Below are 12,823 nucleotides of genomic sequence, written 5' to 3'. Positions count from 1 at the left end.
CTGAGTTCAAGTTCATCCTGCATCTGCCTGACAGTTAGGCCCTCACCGTTTTGGAAACGGCACTTTGACCCCGTCCCCTCCCGGTTTGGAGCCCGGCCAGGGCGTTGCCTTTGTCTTGCCCTCAGAGGCCTGCCACCAGCCCGGCCTGCAGTCCGCTCCAGCTGCGGCAGATGCTGAAGGAGCAGGGGATGAACCCACGGATTGACAGACACCTGGGGGTTCCTCAGACCCTTACCTGCCACTGGATCAGGACAGAGGAAGTGGTGTGTGGCGTCACTGAGATGAAGCTTGGAGGCTCTCCCGGAACTGAAACCCAAGAAGAAAGCACGGATTAGACAGTTCTGTCAGCACGCGGCCACGGTTCCAGGCCGGCTCTCTCCTGGTGCCGGTGAGCAGGCAGGGCCAGGGCCAGCCCCGAGAGGGGGGAAGCCGACCAGCCAACGTTCCGGCTCCCTCTCTTCCCTGTGGATGCCCATCTCCCATCTGCGAAGCCTGTGCCCAGGACAGAAGGACCCCATCCTAAAAGGGTGACCACTGGATCATGTCCCTGATTTTACCCTCCACAGACAGACCCATGCCGAGATACCCAAATGAGTATGGACCTCTCCCCTGGGAGCCACTTAGTGGCAACAGAGGCACCCAGGCGGCCCGGCCTGTGGAGCCCTCCTGCATTCTGGCTTCCTCAGGGTGCGTCCCCCTCCCTTGAGGAGGGGCATCCCTTATCTGAGGTACTTAGGTCAGAGCGGCTTCTGGACAGGACAAACGATCAAGCCAGGCCATAGTGCTCTGGGTTTTAAATGCTAATGGGACTGCCATGACTGGAGGCTGACCCCTGCTGTGTGCTGAGTATGGGCGCTGGCCCCGCTCTGCTGTCTGGAGGGACAGGTTGGTTTGACCTCTGACCTCTGCCCATTGCTGTGCCCTGCACTCTGGAAGCTACAGTCCTTCTAGCACCTGCCAGGTCCAGCCACCCTTTCTGAGCCCCTCCAGCCTCCTGCCCCATCGGATCTGTGCGGCCCTCTTTGCAGACTGAAGGGACCTTTTTACGGCTCCCCCAGTGTAGAACCCCGAGCTCATGACGTATTAAATGTTCAAAACCAATCACTGAAGGGAATGATCTGGGATATTCTCCCCAGCCCGCCCCCACCTGTGTACCTGGCATGCCCCCTACACTCACTGTCCACAACTCGGTGCCTGGGTCCCCTGCTCTGTGACCTCCCAGTCCTCTGGACCCAGCACCTGGGGCAGGCCTGTACCAGCCACACCTCGGTCCTCTCGTCCCGCCTCATGGATGGCGGTTTGGCGCATGCTCTCTGGCCCACACTATTCTATCTTAAGTCAGTGGTGGAGCCTTAGCCAGCTTTCCTGATCACCCTTGATTGCGATGATGGGGGTCTCAATCAATCTCCTGATCACCACAATAAGAACATGTTTATTAGCAAACCACCCACACTCTCAAAGGACCCCCACCAACACAGGCTTCCCCCGGCCCGGAGTCAGTCCCTGCCTGCCAGTCTGAGCTGATGATGTACTTGGAGACAACACAACGCAAACACGACGCGAATCCGCTGCAAAGAGAAACTGTGCGTCTCGGAAAAGGAAGATAACAGGATAGGAGCATCAAAAGAAGTGATCTGAATATCAAAGAATTAAGAAAGACCTTTGGGAAGCCTGAAGAGGCTCTTGAATGTTTCTTCCAAAAAGGCCCACTCTGACTGAGCTGTGTAAGGCGAAGGGAGGCCATGCGCCCTGCTCTGACACAGTTTTCTCAGAGACACGCCAGCAAAATCAGCTTGCTGTATCTGTTTTTTTCTTCTAAGAATTAGTGCTTAGTTGCAAATATTACCTCAGGTGTGTTAGATGTAAGATTAAAATAGGAGCCACAAAAGACAACCTAGTTTCTTAAGGCGTGGGGCCCGCCTTCCCTCCGACCCGTCCAGGCTGGGGCTCCGAGGGCACCACCGGGCATCCTCCCGAGGTGGGAGGGGCCCCTGACCAGGACACACAGCCCTGGAGGGTTCTGCTCTGCTGGGAGCGCTGGGTGTGCAGCAAAACAACTTCTGCGCTTTGCTGAGAAGCTAGACGGGTCCCCCCGAACCCCTTTGCTGGTCACCCGAGCCTCCTGTTGGAAAAGCTAAACCGCCAGGTGATAAACGAGCAGAACTGAAGATGAGAGGTCCCGGGGCGAGGCGGCTGCAGATGGGTTTGTTTAAAAATGGTTCCTCTGGTGCATTAAAACAGAAAAAGACGGTGCTTTGGGGTAGGTGTGGGGAATTATTATAAAGCCCTGCTGGGCAAGCTGAATGCTCAGGTTTGCAGTCCGGGGTCTGAGCTATGGCATCTGCTATGCAATGGCAATCCTTTTCCATCCTAAAAGGCGGCCTGTCACCTTTGATGACACCGTCTCCCGGCTCACTCCAGGCCTGGCAGACGGTCACACAAAATCTCCACAGATCTGCAGGCCTGAGTCCTCCGCAGGACAGAGGGGGCGAAAGGCCACTCGAGCTTTTAGGGAACCTCACTTCCATCACTTAACTGTGCTTCTGTCAAATGCCACAAGAGGGTTGGCTTGTGAATGAGAAAAATGGGGGGAACCTCTTAAAACCCAGCTACCCTGTGACATTTATTTTTAATGACCCTATAAATTATTCAATTTCTGGGATGCTAATGGATTGTAGGGCTTTGGAAGCCAATCAAAGAACCTTCCTTCCATTTGGAAGCCCTTGAAGTCTTGATTTACGGCCACAGGCTGTGCAGGAGGGCTCCGGGCTGTCTGTTCCTAATCGAAGCCCACTGCTCACCCTTGCTTCCCTCGCTCCCCACGCTAACCCTTCCTGGCTCAGGACGAAAGTGGGACCTCTCTCTGGGAGCCCATGTTTCGGGTCCAACAGCAGCAGCTGGAAGTGGCCATGTCTGTTGGCCAGCCTAGGCCCCACTGCTCACCATCCTGCAGGGTGGTCACTGCCTCCGTCTCCACGCTGAAGTCACTGTCCCCGATGTCATTGGTGGCTTTCAGGCGCAGCTTGTAGGAGGTGAAGGGCCTCAGCCTGAAACATGGAGGAGACCAGTGACTGCGGGAAGACCTCCGCCCGGCCCTGCCCCGCAAGCTCCGGGGAATGTCCGCCCTGCGCTGTGAGCTCCGGCCTCAAGGAGGAGGGCATTCCGGGGCTGGGGTTGACTCACTCCTGGCAGCAGTGAGCGGGGCTTCAGTGGCCCCAGAACCGTCTGAGGAGCGGCCCTTAAACACCCAGCACTGTCTTCCCGGCCGGCCTGTAGGAGAGGACTTTGGCAGGGAAGAGGAGGGGAGGGGAGGGGAGGGGAGGGCAGAACTTCCTGGCCAGGGCACCAGGGGACGGAGACTCTGCTTAGGGCTCCTGAGGGAGGAACACCGCCTCCTGTAATTAGAGACACTCCTGTGCAGCAAATCACCGCTCTCTGAGGAACTTGGATTTCTCAGGAGGAGGTAATTACATCAGCCCTCGCTGGGATCCAGAATATGCAATGAATGCCTGCCCAGCTCACTTCCTCACTCACCCCCAAGTGCTCTTTTGTGGGTGTCTGCACTGGCCAGCCCCAGCCTGGCCCCAAGGTCTGCCCCTGCCCCACCTACAGGCAGAGCCCCCCCGCCATCCCCACATCTACTGAGCCAGACACAGTGCCCAGCCCTTGACAGGCATTACCCCACTGAGCCCACACAATAGCTCTGTGGAGTAGACTCACCATGATTCCCACTTCCTGGATGCAAAAACAGAGGCCCTGTCAGATTAAGCCCCCTGCCCACTGCCAGAGGACTGGTACATGGCTTGGCCGGGATGGGAATAGGGGTCTTGTCTTGAAGCAACATTTGTTTGCCACTTTACCTAAGACCAAGACAATGCCAGCTGTCTGTATGAAAAATGCTGCTCCCCCCAGCCCGCTGGTGGAAATTTTAGGGGCACTAATGCTCCCGAGGCACTGCCTGATGCCACCACTTCAGGCTTCCTTCCATCCATCTCTCCATCTGTCCTTCCTTTCTTCCTCCCTCCCTCCCTCGCTTCTTCCTGCCTCCATCCATCTGTAGAGCCATTCTGTATTAGTTGGGTCTCATGAGCCAAGCGCTGTACACACCTAAGACCAAGACCACACAAACTCTTCTGTGCAGACAACGCTCAAATCTTCCTTAAGTCGCCTGAATTGCACCTGCAGACACTCACTCTTGCTCAGTACCTGGCTGGCCAGCTCCTCTGGGCTGCCCTTCACGTCCCTTCAAAATGAGCAGGTAAGGAAGCAGCGTTCTCTCTCCTCCCCTCCCAGCGCGGCCCCACCATCCCCTCTCCTTCCCAGACCAGAAGAACTGGAGTGATTCTAGATTCTCCCTCCCCTTCCTTCGGGTCCAAACTATCTCTGAGTTTCCTCGACTGCCAGTCTGAGAAAGCCCTCATCGGTCCCCGCAGAACCAATTCTCTCTCCTCGCTCCCAACCCAGCCTGTAAGCCAGCGGTTTCCAAACTGAGCTCTGAGGAACCCCTGAGACTCCGAGGAGCCCTCTGGGAGTCCAGGGCCCCCAAGCTTCTGTGAACCAGCGGCAGCAGCACTTCCGCCTGGTTTATAAGTTGGTTCTGGGTCATACTTTGTTTAGAGAATGGATTCTGCTTTTGATAACCCTTCCTGGAGACCATGATCAGAAAAAGTGTCCCCCTCTCTGTTTTCATCCTGACCCCCTGCTTAAGGCCGATGACAGTGGTTCCCATCAGCAGACACCCCAAGGGACGCTCGTCCTTCAAAGCCTGTGGAAGCTGCTCTTCCTCTGCTGCTCACAAGCCCCTGGCCTCTCTGCGCCCCGACTCCACAGCTGGAGAAAGTGGGGACGGAGCGACTTTGCCGGGGTCGGCTTCGCCGGACGTGCTTCTGGCGCTCCACCCTGAAGACTGATCTTTGCTGCAGGTTTCGGGGAGATGGCCTTTATTAAGTCAAAACAAACAAATAACTTCCCCTCTGTCCCTAGCTTCCTGGGAGTGGTTTTATCTAATTTTGGTGATAACAGCGTTTTTCCTCCTTTGACCTCCTGCCTCACCCTCCTGAGCCCCCACACTAGCCTGGCCAGCTCCTCTCCTCCTCGAATCAGAAGGCAGCACAGTGTGGTTGTTAGGAACGTGGACTCTGACTCCCAGGTCACCTTGGGCAGGTGACTGTGCCTCAGTTTCCTTCTCTGGGGTGACAGGAGCATCTGCAGCGTGAGGCTGTTGTTTGCACTAAACTCAGCAGAAGCTTAGGAGAGACCCCGGCCCACGGGGAGTACCCACCAGCCGTCAGCTGCGGTTACCACTATTATTTCCCGGCAGGTGTCAGCTTAAACGCCCAAAGCAAGGCCTGTCCTGCCCACTGTCCTCCGCATCCTGTGCGTCGCCTCATCTCCTTCATCAGTTTGTAATTAACGGTTTGTTTCTTTGACGACCGTCTGTCTTCTTCACAAGACTCAGGACTCCTGAGGACAGGGACCAGGTCGCCTCATTCGCTGCCTATCCCCGGGACCAAGAACAGTGCCTGGATCCCGGAGGCGGGCAGTGCACGTCTGCTGAAGGAATGAATGAAGGGGGAGGACCTTACCTAACTCCCACGCTTCTTGGGAGGTGGAATAAGAGACACATGTGAAAATCAGCTGAGCCTCTGGCACGTGGTAAGTGCCCCGGCAATGACCCTGGTCATTGTATTTAGCATTTATGTTTATTTAGTATAGTGTTAGTTAGAATATATTTAGTACATATGATTCATTACATTAGATTTAGTACCTCAAAGTTCTCTAATGAGTTCCGGATTTGAGGCCAAACATCAAGCTCGTCGAGGACCACTCTTTCTTTCCCATCCTCTGGGGTCTCGAGGAACCCAGGGCACATGGGTCTGTGGTCTGAGATAGACGGGGTCAGGCAGAGGGCAACGAAGGCAGAGGTCCGCATTACACCCTGTTGGCCAGGCTCCCTCCTTCACAGGACAGATACGCTGTCTCTGGGAGGGAGTCGTAGCTCCGCCCACTCTGGGCAGGAAGCCCCGCCAGGTGAAAACAGGCGAACAGGCGCTGTGCGACTCAGAGGCAGTGAAGGGAGTGGCCAGCTCATCGCCCCTGAGAGGTGACGATGGTGATGGTGTCCCCTCTCCTGGTCTCCTGCTCGATGGCCTTCTCTGCATACTCCTCATCTCTGGGGGGGGGGGCGGGGCGCCTGCCCCCGGGGACTACTGGTCTACCACGCTGGTCCTTGCCTCCACCCCGCCCCCTCGCTCCTGCCCTGCTCCCTCCCGCACAGAGCTGGACTCCAGCGACTACCCCATAAACAAATAAAGGACAAACCATCCTGGAATACTTTCCCTGGACCCCTCTAACTTCCCCAAATTCTGCTCTCTGTTCACTCTTCCAGGCCTCCCCAAGCCTCCTTAGTTTCTCTGAGCCTCACTTCACTCATCCCTAAGAACAGAGACAAGGACACCCACACTTCCCAGGGCCGTTGTGACCCTCATGGAGACTGATGGCTCTCAGCACACAGTAGGCATTTAATAAGTGTGACCTTCTCTTTCTCGTCTCCCCGACTGTCCAGCCACGTGGATCTCGTCTCCCAGGAGCTCCATCCCTGACGCGTGCAGCGTCCCTCCACCCTTCTCAGGTTCTTCTCATCCCTCGCCTGCCAACTTTCTGCCATCCGAACTCAGAAACTGGCTATATTTAGGTAAATTTTCGAGATAACACCCATTATTAAAACTCACCTATTATTAAAACTCACCCATTATTAAAACCCCCATTATTAAAACCATCTAAAACTCAGGGAAGGAACAGATGTGCTTAGCATACCCTCTCTACCCAAACTTGCCTGCGATCAGAATTCTTATAGGAACAAGGTATGTTTAGAAAGCAAGGCTGCGCTTGTCCTGCCTCTGACTGTCCCCCTGCTCTCACGTCCCCACACTCACCTCCACAGCCAGAGGGCATGGGGGGGTATGTGGTCACAGCTCACAGTTCAGTGTGCGTCCCACAGAGCGAAGAGCAGAGTCTTGTAAACAGAAAGAGCTCTGTGCACTCTTCTTTCACTTTGTTATAACAGTAAAATACATGAGTCCTGAACATTTTAGTAGCTATCCACTGCTGCCTCTATGTATTCATTTATTTATCTTTAAGGTACTGGTAATGTTCATTAAGAACTCACTACTCGCATCACGAAGAACAAAGAATATTGAACCCATGCACAATGTCCTTGGCCAAATTTACTTGATTTTTAATAGAGCATTATTTTTAAAGATTATGCAGAAAAAAAAAACAAACGAAAGACTCCAATGGAGAGAGGGCCCCATCTTGACTGTAATTGAACCCCTATTGTTTTACATGGCAACTCTCTTTGGGCCCTTGCGGTTTTGGTTCCGGTCCACAGCCCCTGCCACAGAGGGCGGTTCAGAGGAGAAGCAGACCCACTATTTCTGCATATTCAACGGCAAGTGACCTCACACCCGCACTGCTCAGCCCTAGAGTGACACCCGGCATGGCCCCGTGGCCCTGGGCAGGCAGCCGTCCTTGTCAGCTCTACTGCACTTCTGTGGGATGCAGCCGTCAGCCAGACACCGAGGGGCCTAACCAGGACCCTCAAACCCAAACCCAACGCCTGGTGCCCTAGACCCACCGTCTCTAGAGGGTCGTACAAGCACTAGATTTAGATGGTTCAACATTTTTTTCTAATAGTATATCTTCCTTTTCTTTTTTTAAAGGTACGCTTTTTGGTGAGGAAGATTGGCCCTGAGCTAAGATCTGTTGCCAACCTTCCTCTTTCTTGTTTTCTCTCCCTAAAGCCTCCATACACAGTTGTATATCCTGGTTGTATATTCTAGTTCTTCTGTGTGGGATGCTGCCTCAGCATGGCTTGATGACGGGTGCGTAGGTCCGTGTCCAGGATCCGAACCAGCGAACCCTGGGCGTCCAAAGTAGAGCGTGTGAACTTAACCACTCGGCCATGGGGCCAGCCTGTTAACTTTCTGTTTTAAACTTTTGTTTAAACTTTTATGATTTTTTGCCCACTGGCAGATTTCATGCAACTGGCCAAAGTGAAATGTAAAAAGAATGTCAAAAAAAAAAAAAAAGGAAAATGGAACCGTCAGGATTATGGAACGGGAGCAGATTATACCATGGCAGTGTACAAAATATTACCTTCCTGGGATTCTGCCCATGACATGTTCTCTCTCGATGGGTGGAGGAAGCATTTGTCCTAGTTCTGGCCCATTAGGAAATTGACAATAGTCTCTCCCACACCAAATTAAACTGTCCGTCCTGAAACATGGACTTCTCCTTTCCAACAGGAAGTCCCAAGCACGCAATCCGTCTGTCTGGTTTCAGGAGGCTCCATGACAGAAAAGGCAATCGGATGTTATTTTTCTCCTTTCTTTCAGATGGTTACACAAAGGGGTGAAGTTATTTATATCCACGAGAACATTCTAATTAAGCTAAGCACCTAGTGCTATAGAATGTGGGTTATTAAGTAAGCTGGGCACACCCGGCCACACTCGCCGAGGCTCAGGGGTGCCAGGAGAATTCCAGGGCTCAGGGGGAAGACCTCTGCAGCAGGAGTGCTTTCCTCTGGGGCTGAGAGCTCCCTCCTGGCTCCCACGGCTGTGCTTCAAAGGGGAAGTGGAATGCTGGCAGCAAGCTGGGAGGACCGGGTCTGACTACTTTGGATGGCCTTATTCGTTGGCTGCCAGTTCCCTGCTGTCAGTACTGAGGCAAATCTTGGACTCAGAGCTGAAAGGAAAACAGGATCGCCCCTCTGGCCTCGTCTTTCACAGACAAGAAATCTGAGGCTTAGCATGCTTACGTGATGGACTTCTCCAAGGCCATGTGGCCACTACGGGGTAGACAGATTGCCGAGAGCTTAGTGCTTGTAAGATGACACATTGTTTTTTCAGTACGTAGCAGGCCTCGTAAATCAGCTGTGTGATAGTGTGTCCATGAAGCTCTGAGCTACAGGCCCAGGGAGCGTCAGAACTACAAAGAATCCAAGGGGTTCTCTCTTCCACTCAGAGAGGAGGAGGCACAGCGTGCTCATTGCTTAAGACGTCTCTGCCTCAACTTCCTCACCTGCAAAATGGGAATAATAGGAAGTCTGGTCTGTGCCTCCACACGGCTGTATGGACACTGTACGGAGGGACAAGGGAAGCTGTTTAGAAAACGACAGAAGGCTGTGCAGTGCTGAGGTGGAAATGGTAATGATAATGGCACTGATAATAACGACAGCAAAGAAGACGAGACGGATGTTTCAGCCATCCAGACGCTGCTTGATCAGGCTACTATGGAAAACACCTCAGAGGTGACCACCAAAACCGACACCATTCCAGTCCCATTTTCCTGCCACAAGGAGCACAATTACAGTGGTAGGAACCCTAACTAGTTTCTAAACTCCAGCCTACCAACAGACATATCTGAACAAATGTCGACCCCATCAAGTAGCAGGCCAGGCAGTGACTCCAGTTCTGCTGGAAACGATACTCGTGCTTGGGGCCCATTTATCCTCCATTTTGGGACAGAGCCGAGAGCTATGTGGATCATGTGACTGAAGGGGTCACTGTGCAGAGGTCTATCACTGGGGGTCCCAGAGAGCTGGAGCTATACGCCGATGAGCTGCCCTTCTTCTCGGCTTATAACCTGCTCCGAAGGCCATCTCCAAGGGGGCACCAGGTCTGTGAGTGAAAGCAGAGATGCTGGGAGATCTGCGCGACCTGCTTGGTGCCGCTCATGGACGTCCAGTTAGGATACACGCTCAGCACACAGGCGCGCCTCCTGGGTGGGACGTGCAGGGCAACAATGACGATATTATACCAATGGCTGCCACTGCCACAGGGCCTGGTGCTGCGAGGTGCCTTATATTACCTCCAAACCATGCGACAACATGAAAGGCACGTGACGAGGAAATGTCCAAGAACGCTCAAGTTGGCTGCCGCCATCACCCAAACGGTGAGCAGCAGAAAGCAGACCTGAACCTGGATAGTTCTGGCTCTAAAATCTTCCCGTGATTCCAAGTGCCAACCATACCCCACCGTGTGCATCACGCTTCGCGTCCTTCATGTGCTTCGTCCTCAAACCAGGGAGGGGGGTCCCTCTTCTCTTTAAACCCCGCTGTTGTCACGTCTAGGAGATAGTGACAGAGCCATACTCCAACCCCGGCCCCTGACTCCAAAGCTTGAACTGTGCCTCTGGGGGGTCCCTGAGGATCGAGGCTGCCCCAGGAGCCCCCCGGTCTGCTTCTTTCCCCCTGCGCGGTTTCAGCAGAATGCCGGAGCTGAGCGGGGTGGCCTTGCCAGTGAGGAGGGTCGGGACACTCCTGGGAGGTTCCATGCATGCTCCTGGCTGGCTGGGCTGGGGGCTACAGGCAAGCTACTGACGTCTGACGCTCGTTTTCCATCCACAGAATGGGGACGATGGTCTCTCCATCGCTGGCCCATCAAGGAGAGTCAATGGAGATTCAATGAGCTAGTATGTGTGGCGTTTCCTAGCCCAGTGCCCGGCATGGTAGGTGCTAAATACGTGGAGTTTGAGTCTAAAAGATGAGAGGAACCTCGGCCAGCCTGGGAGACCATGGCCTCAGCCTCCTGTTCTCCTACAAGGTCAGCGAGGGCTCTAGAACCCGCCCCAGAGACAGTGGGACTCAGTGCTGAGCAGCCCCTGCCCACGCCCCAGAGCGGGAGCTTAGCGGGAAGTGACTAAACTCAGGGCCGGACAAGAAGCGCGGTGCAGATGCCAGGCGGGTCTCCCCAGGCAGGCCTGCAGCCTCACAGACCGGGGCTTCCATGGGCTGGGCCGAGCAGTGCAGCCTGGGGCTGGTGGAGAGGGCGGAGGACCTGGGGTCACTTCTCAGGCCCACCATCTAGCTCGCTAGGTCTGTGTGGCCCTGGCGGCTCTCTCACCCAGCTCAGCCTCAGTCCCCCTCCCAGCCCTAAGGAGGGGTGGGACTGTGAAAGGACCGAACGAGATCGTGCCTGCAGAGCTTGGCTGCGACCATCAGCACTCCCCTGCCCCCTCAGATCCAGCAGTTTACTGAACAACTGAATAAATGGTGGGTTGTCCTCCTGTTCTGTGGGGTCACCCCCCTTTCCCTATCAGACATCACTAACGAACCCCAGCGCTGAGGTGGAATCTGTCTGCCTTGCTGAGTTGGAGAGCGAGCACAAAGAGAAGGGCCCACTCTCCCGGCCCTGTGACATCGGCAGCTGGGACCACCCTGTCCCCACATCTCTCCCCTCCCCAGCATCTGCCTCTCAGGGATGTCCCCACTTCCAGGCTCACCATCTCCATCATCTGTGCCTCGTCAATTCCAGAGGCCTTGGGTGTGCAAATCAGCTGGGCAGGGCATGCTCGGAAGGACCGACCCAGGGAAGAGGCTTGGGTGGGCCTGGGGAAGTGGGTTGCAGGAATCCTGGGTCCCTGGTACAGGGCGTGTCAATTAGAAGAAGAGACATGAGCTCTCAGTGGTGTATCTTCTCGGACCACACAGACTCCCTACTCTGTGGGCAGGAGCCGGGTGGGGAGGGCTGGGACTGGCACCCGAAGGAGCAGGGCCCCCATTCCCCAGTGGAGGGTCCTTCTGCCTCTCTCAGTACCTTTCGACCTCACAGGCTGTGGCCTCGTGGCTGATGGACGAGGAGTAGGTCTGCCACTCTCCCCTGGGCAGCTCTCGCACCTGCACAGTGAAGTACCGGATTGGGGAGGCCCCGTCGCTGCCTGGGACCCACTGGAGCCGGAGGCTGCGAGCTGTCACTTCTGCCTGGGGCACCAGGAGCTCTCTGGGGGGCGCCGGTCTCTCTGCAACCAAACGAGAGGACAGACCAGGGACATGTGAGAAGCTGCTCTTCCAGGAAAGGCGCCAGGGGAACGGACCGTGGTGCACTGTGCCCAGGAGTGCTGCGGCACGGATTGGAGAATCTGGCTCCACCGGGATGTGCGGCTCTCCCACAGCTGCCTTTGCACGGGCCCTAGCTTGCATCGGACTGGAGATCCCTGCTTGTTCCCAGAATGCTCCACCCTCAGAGCAGAGATAGACAGACAGACAGACAGAGGGGAACAGCACATGCTCCTCGGCCCACCGTGCCATCGAGTGCAGGCATCTCTGAGTGACAGTGGCTCTCCTGCACACCCCCCGGGGGCCTGCTCTCTTTCTTTCTGATTCTGGGCTCAGTGCATCTTTGACACTGATTTCCTTTCCTGCAAGTCACCCTGAGCCTGAGGCCTCGAGCTCAGCCCTCCTTGGGCGAGAGCGCCCGGCCATCCCTGCCGGCTCTGGGCCCGTGGCTGTCGGGTTGGGGAGGCACGGCCGGGCCAGCTTCTGAGTACACAGCCCATTCCATCGCTGTGCCTCCTCAGGCCATCGATTTCGATAGAGAAACTCCAGAGGGGGAGGAATAATTGTTTAATTGTTTATCATGAAGATGATTGATTCTGATTAAAATGTGTGGCTTGTAATAAAGCGCCGATTGACTGGCGGCCCCGCGGTGCCGGGCCTCTGAGGAGCCCTTCGATCTCACTCCTCGGTGCTCCTCTCCTTAGGCACGTGCTTTGGCTGCAGCATTTCTCCTCGCCCCCAGCAATGGTCCCGCGTCCCCTCTCCTGCCTCAAAGGCCCCCTTCTGGACATCGTGGCGAGTGGCAAAGCTCTCCTGAGCTCCCCTTTCTGGAGCCACAAGGACTGACGATCTGCGGGCCCTGGTGGGAATCTCCTAAACACTATGGGCCTGAGGAGCAGGTGGTGCAGGTGGTATGGGGGCGTGGGGTGGGGCACAGGGTGGTGTGGGGGTATGGGGTGGGATGGAGGGGCGTGGGGGGGCGTGACC

General features: G+C 55.4%; 1 protein-coding gene across 4 annotated transcripts in view; it reads right to left on the bottom strand.

Annotated features, from left to right (window-relative positions):
* Positions 1–12,823, bottom strand: part of SDK1 (sidekick cell adhesion molecule 1) — an 857,904-nt gene that overhangs the window by 78,215 nt on the left and 766,866 nt on the right. For all 4 annotated transcript variants that reach the window (XM_070231391.1, XM_070231392.1, XM_070231390.1 and 1 more), the window contains exons 30-32: positions 11,598–11,799; positions 2,944–3,047; positions 236–306 (exon numbers count right to left, since the gene is read on the bottom strand). In XM_070231391.1, the coding sequence (XP_070087492.1) occupies positions 236–306; positions 2,944–3,047; positions 11,598–11,799 (377 nt within the window). The remainder of the gene's footprint in view (positions 1–235; positions 307–2,943; positions 3,048–11,597; positions 11,800–12,823) is intronic.

Source organism: Equus caballus, chromosome 13 (genome assembly GCF_041296265.1).
Source record: "Equus caballus isolate H_3958 breed thoroughbred chromosome 13, TB-T2T, whole genome shotgun sequence".
NCBI lineage: Eukaryota > Metazoa > Chordata > Mammalia > Perissodactyla > Equidae > Equus > Equus caballus.
This window is presented reverse-complemented; position numbering and strand designations above follow the sequence as displayed.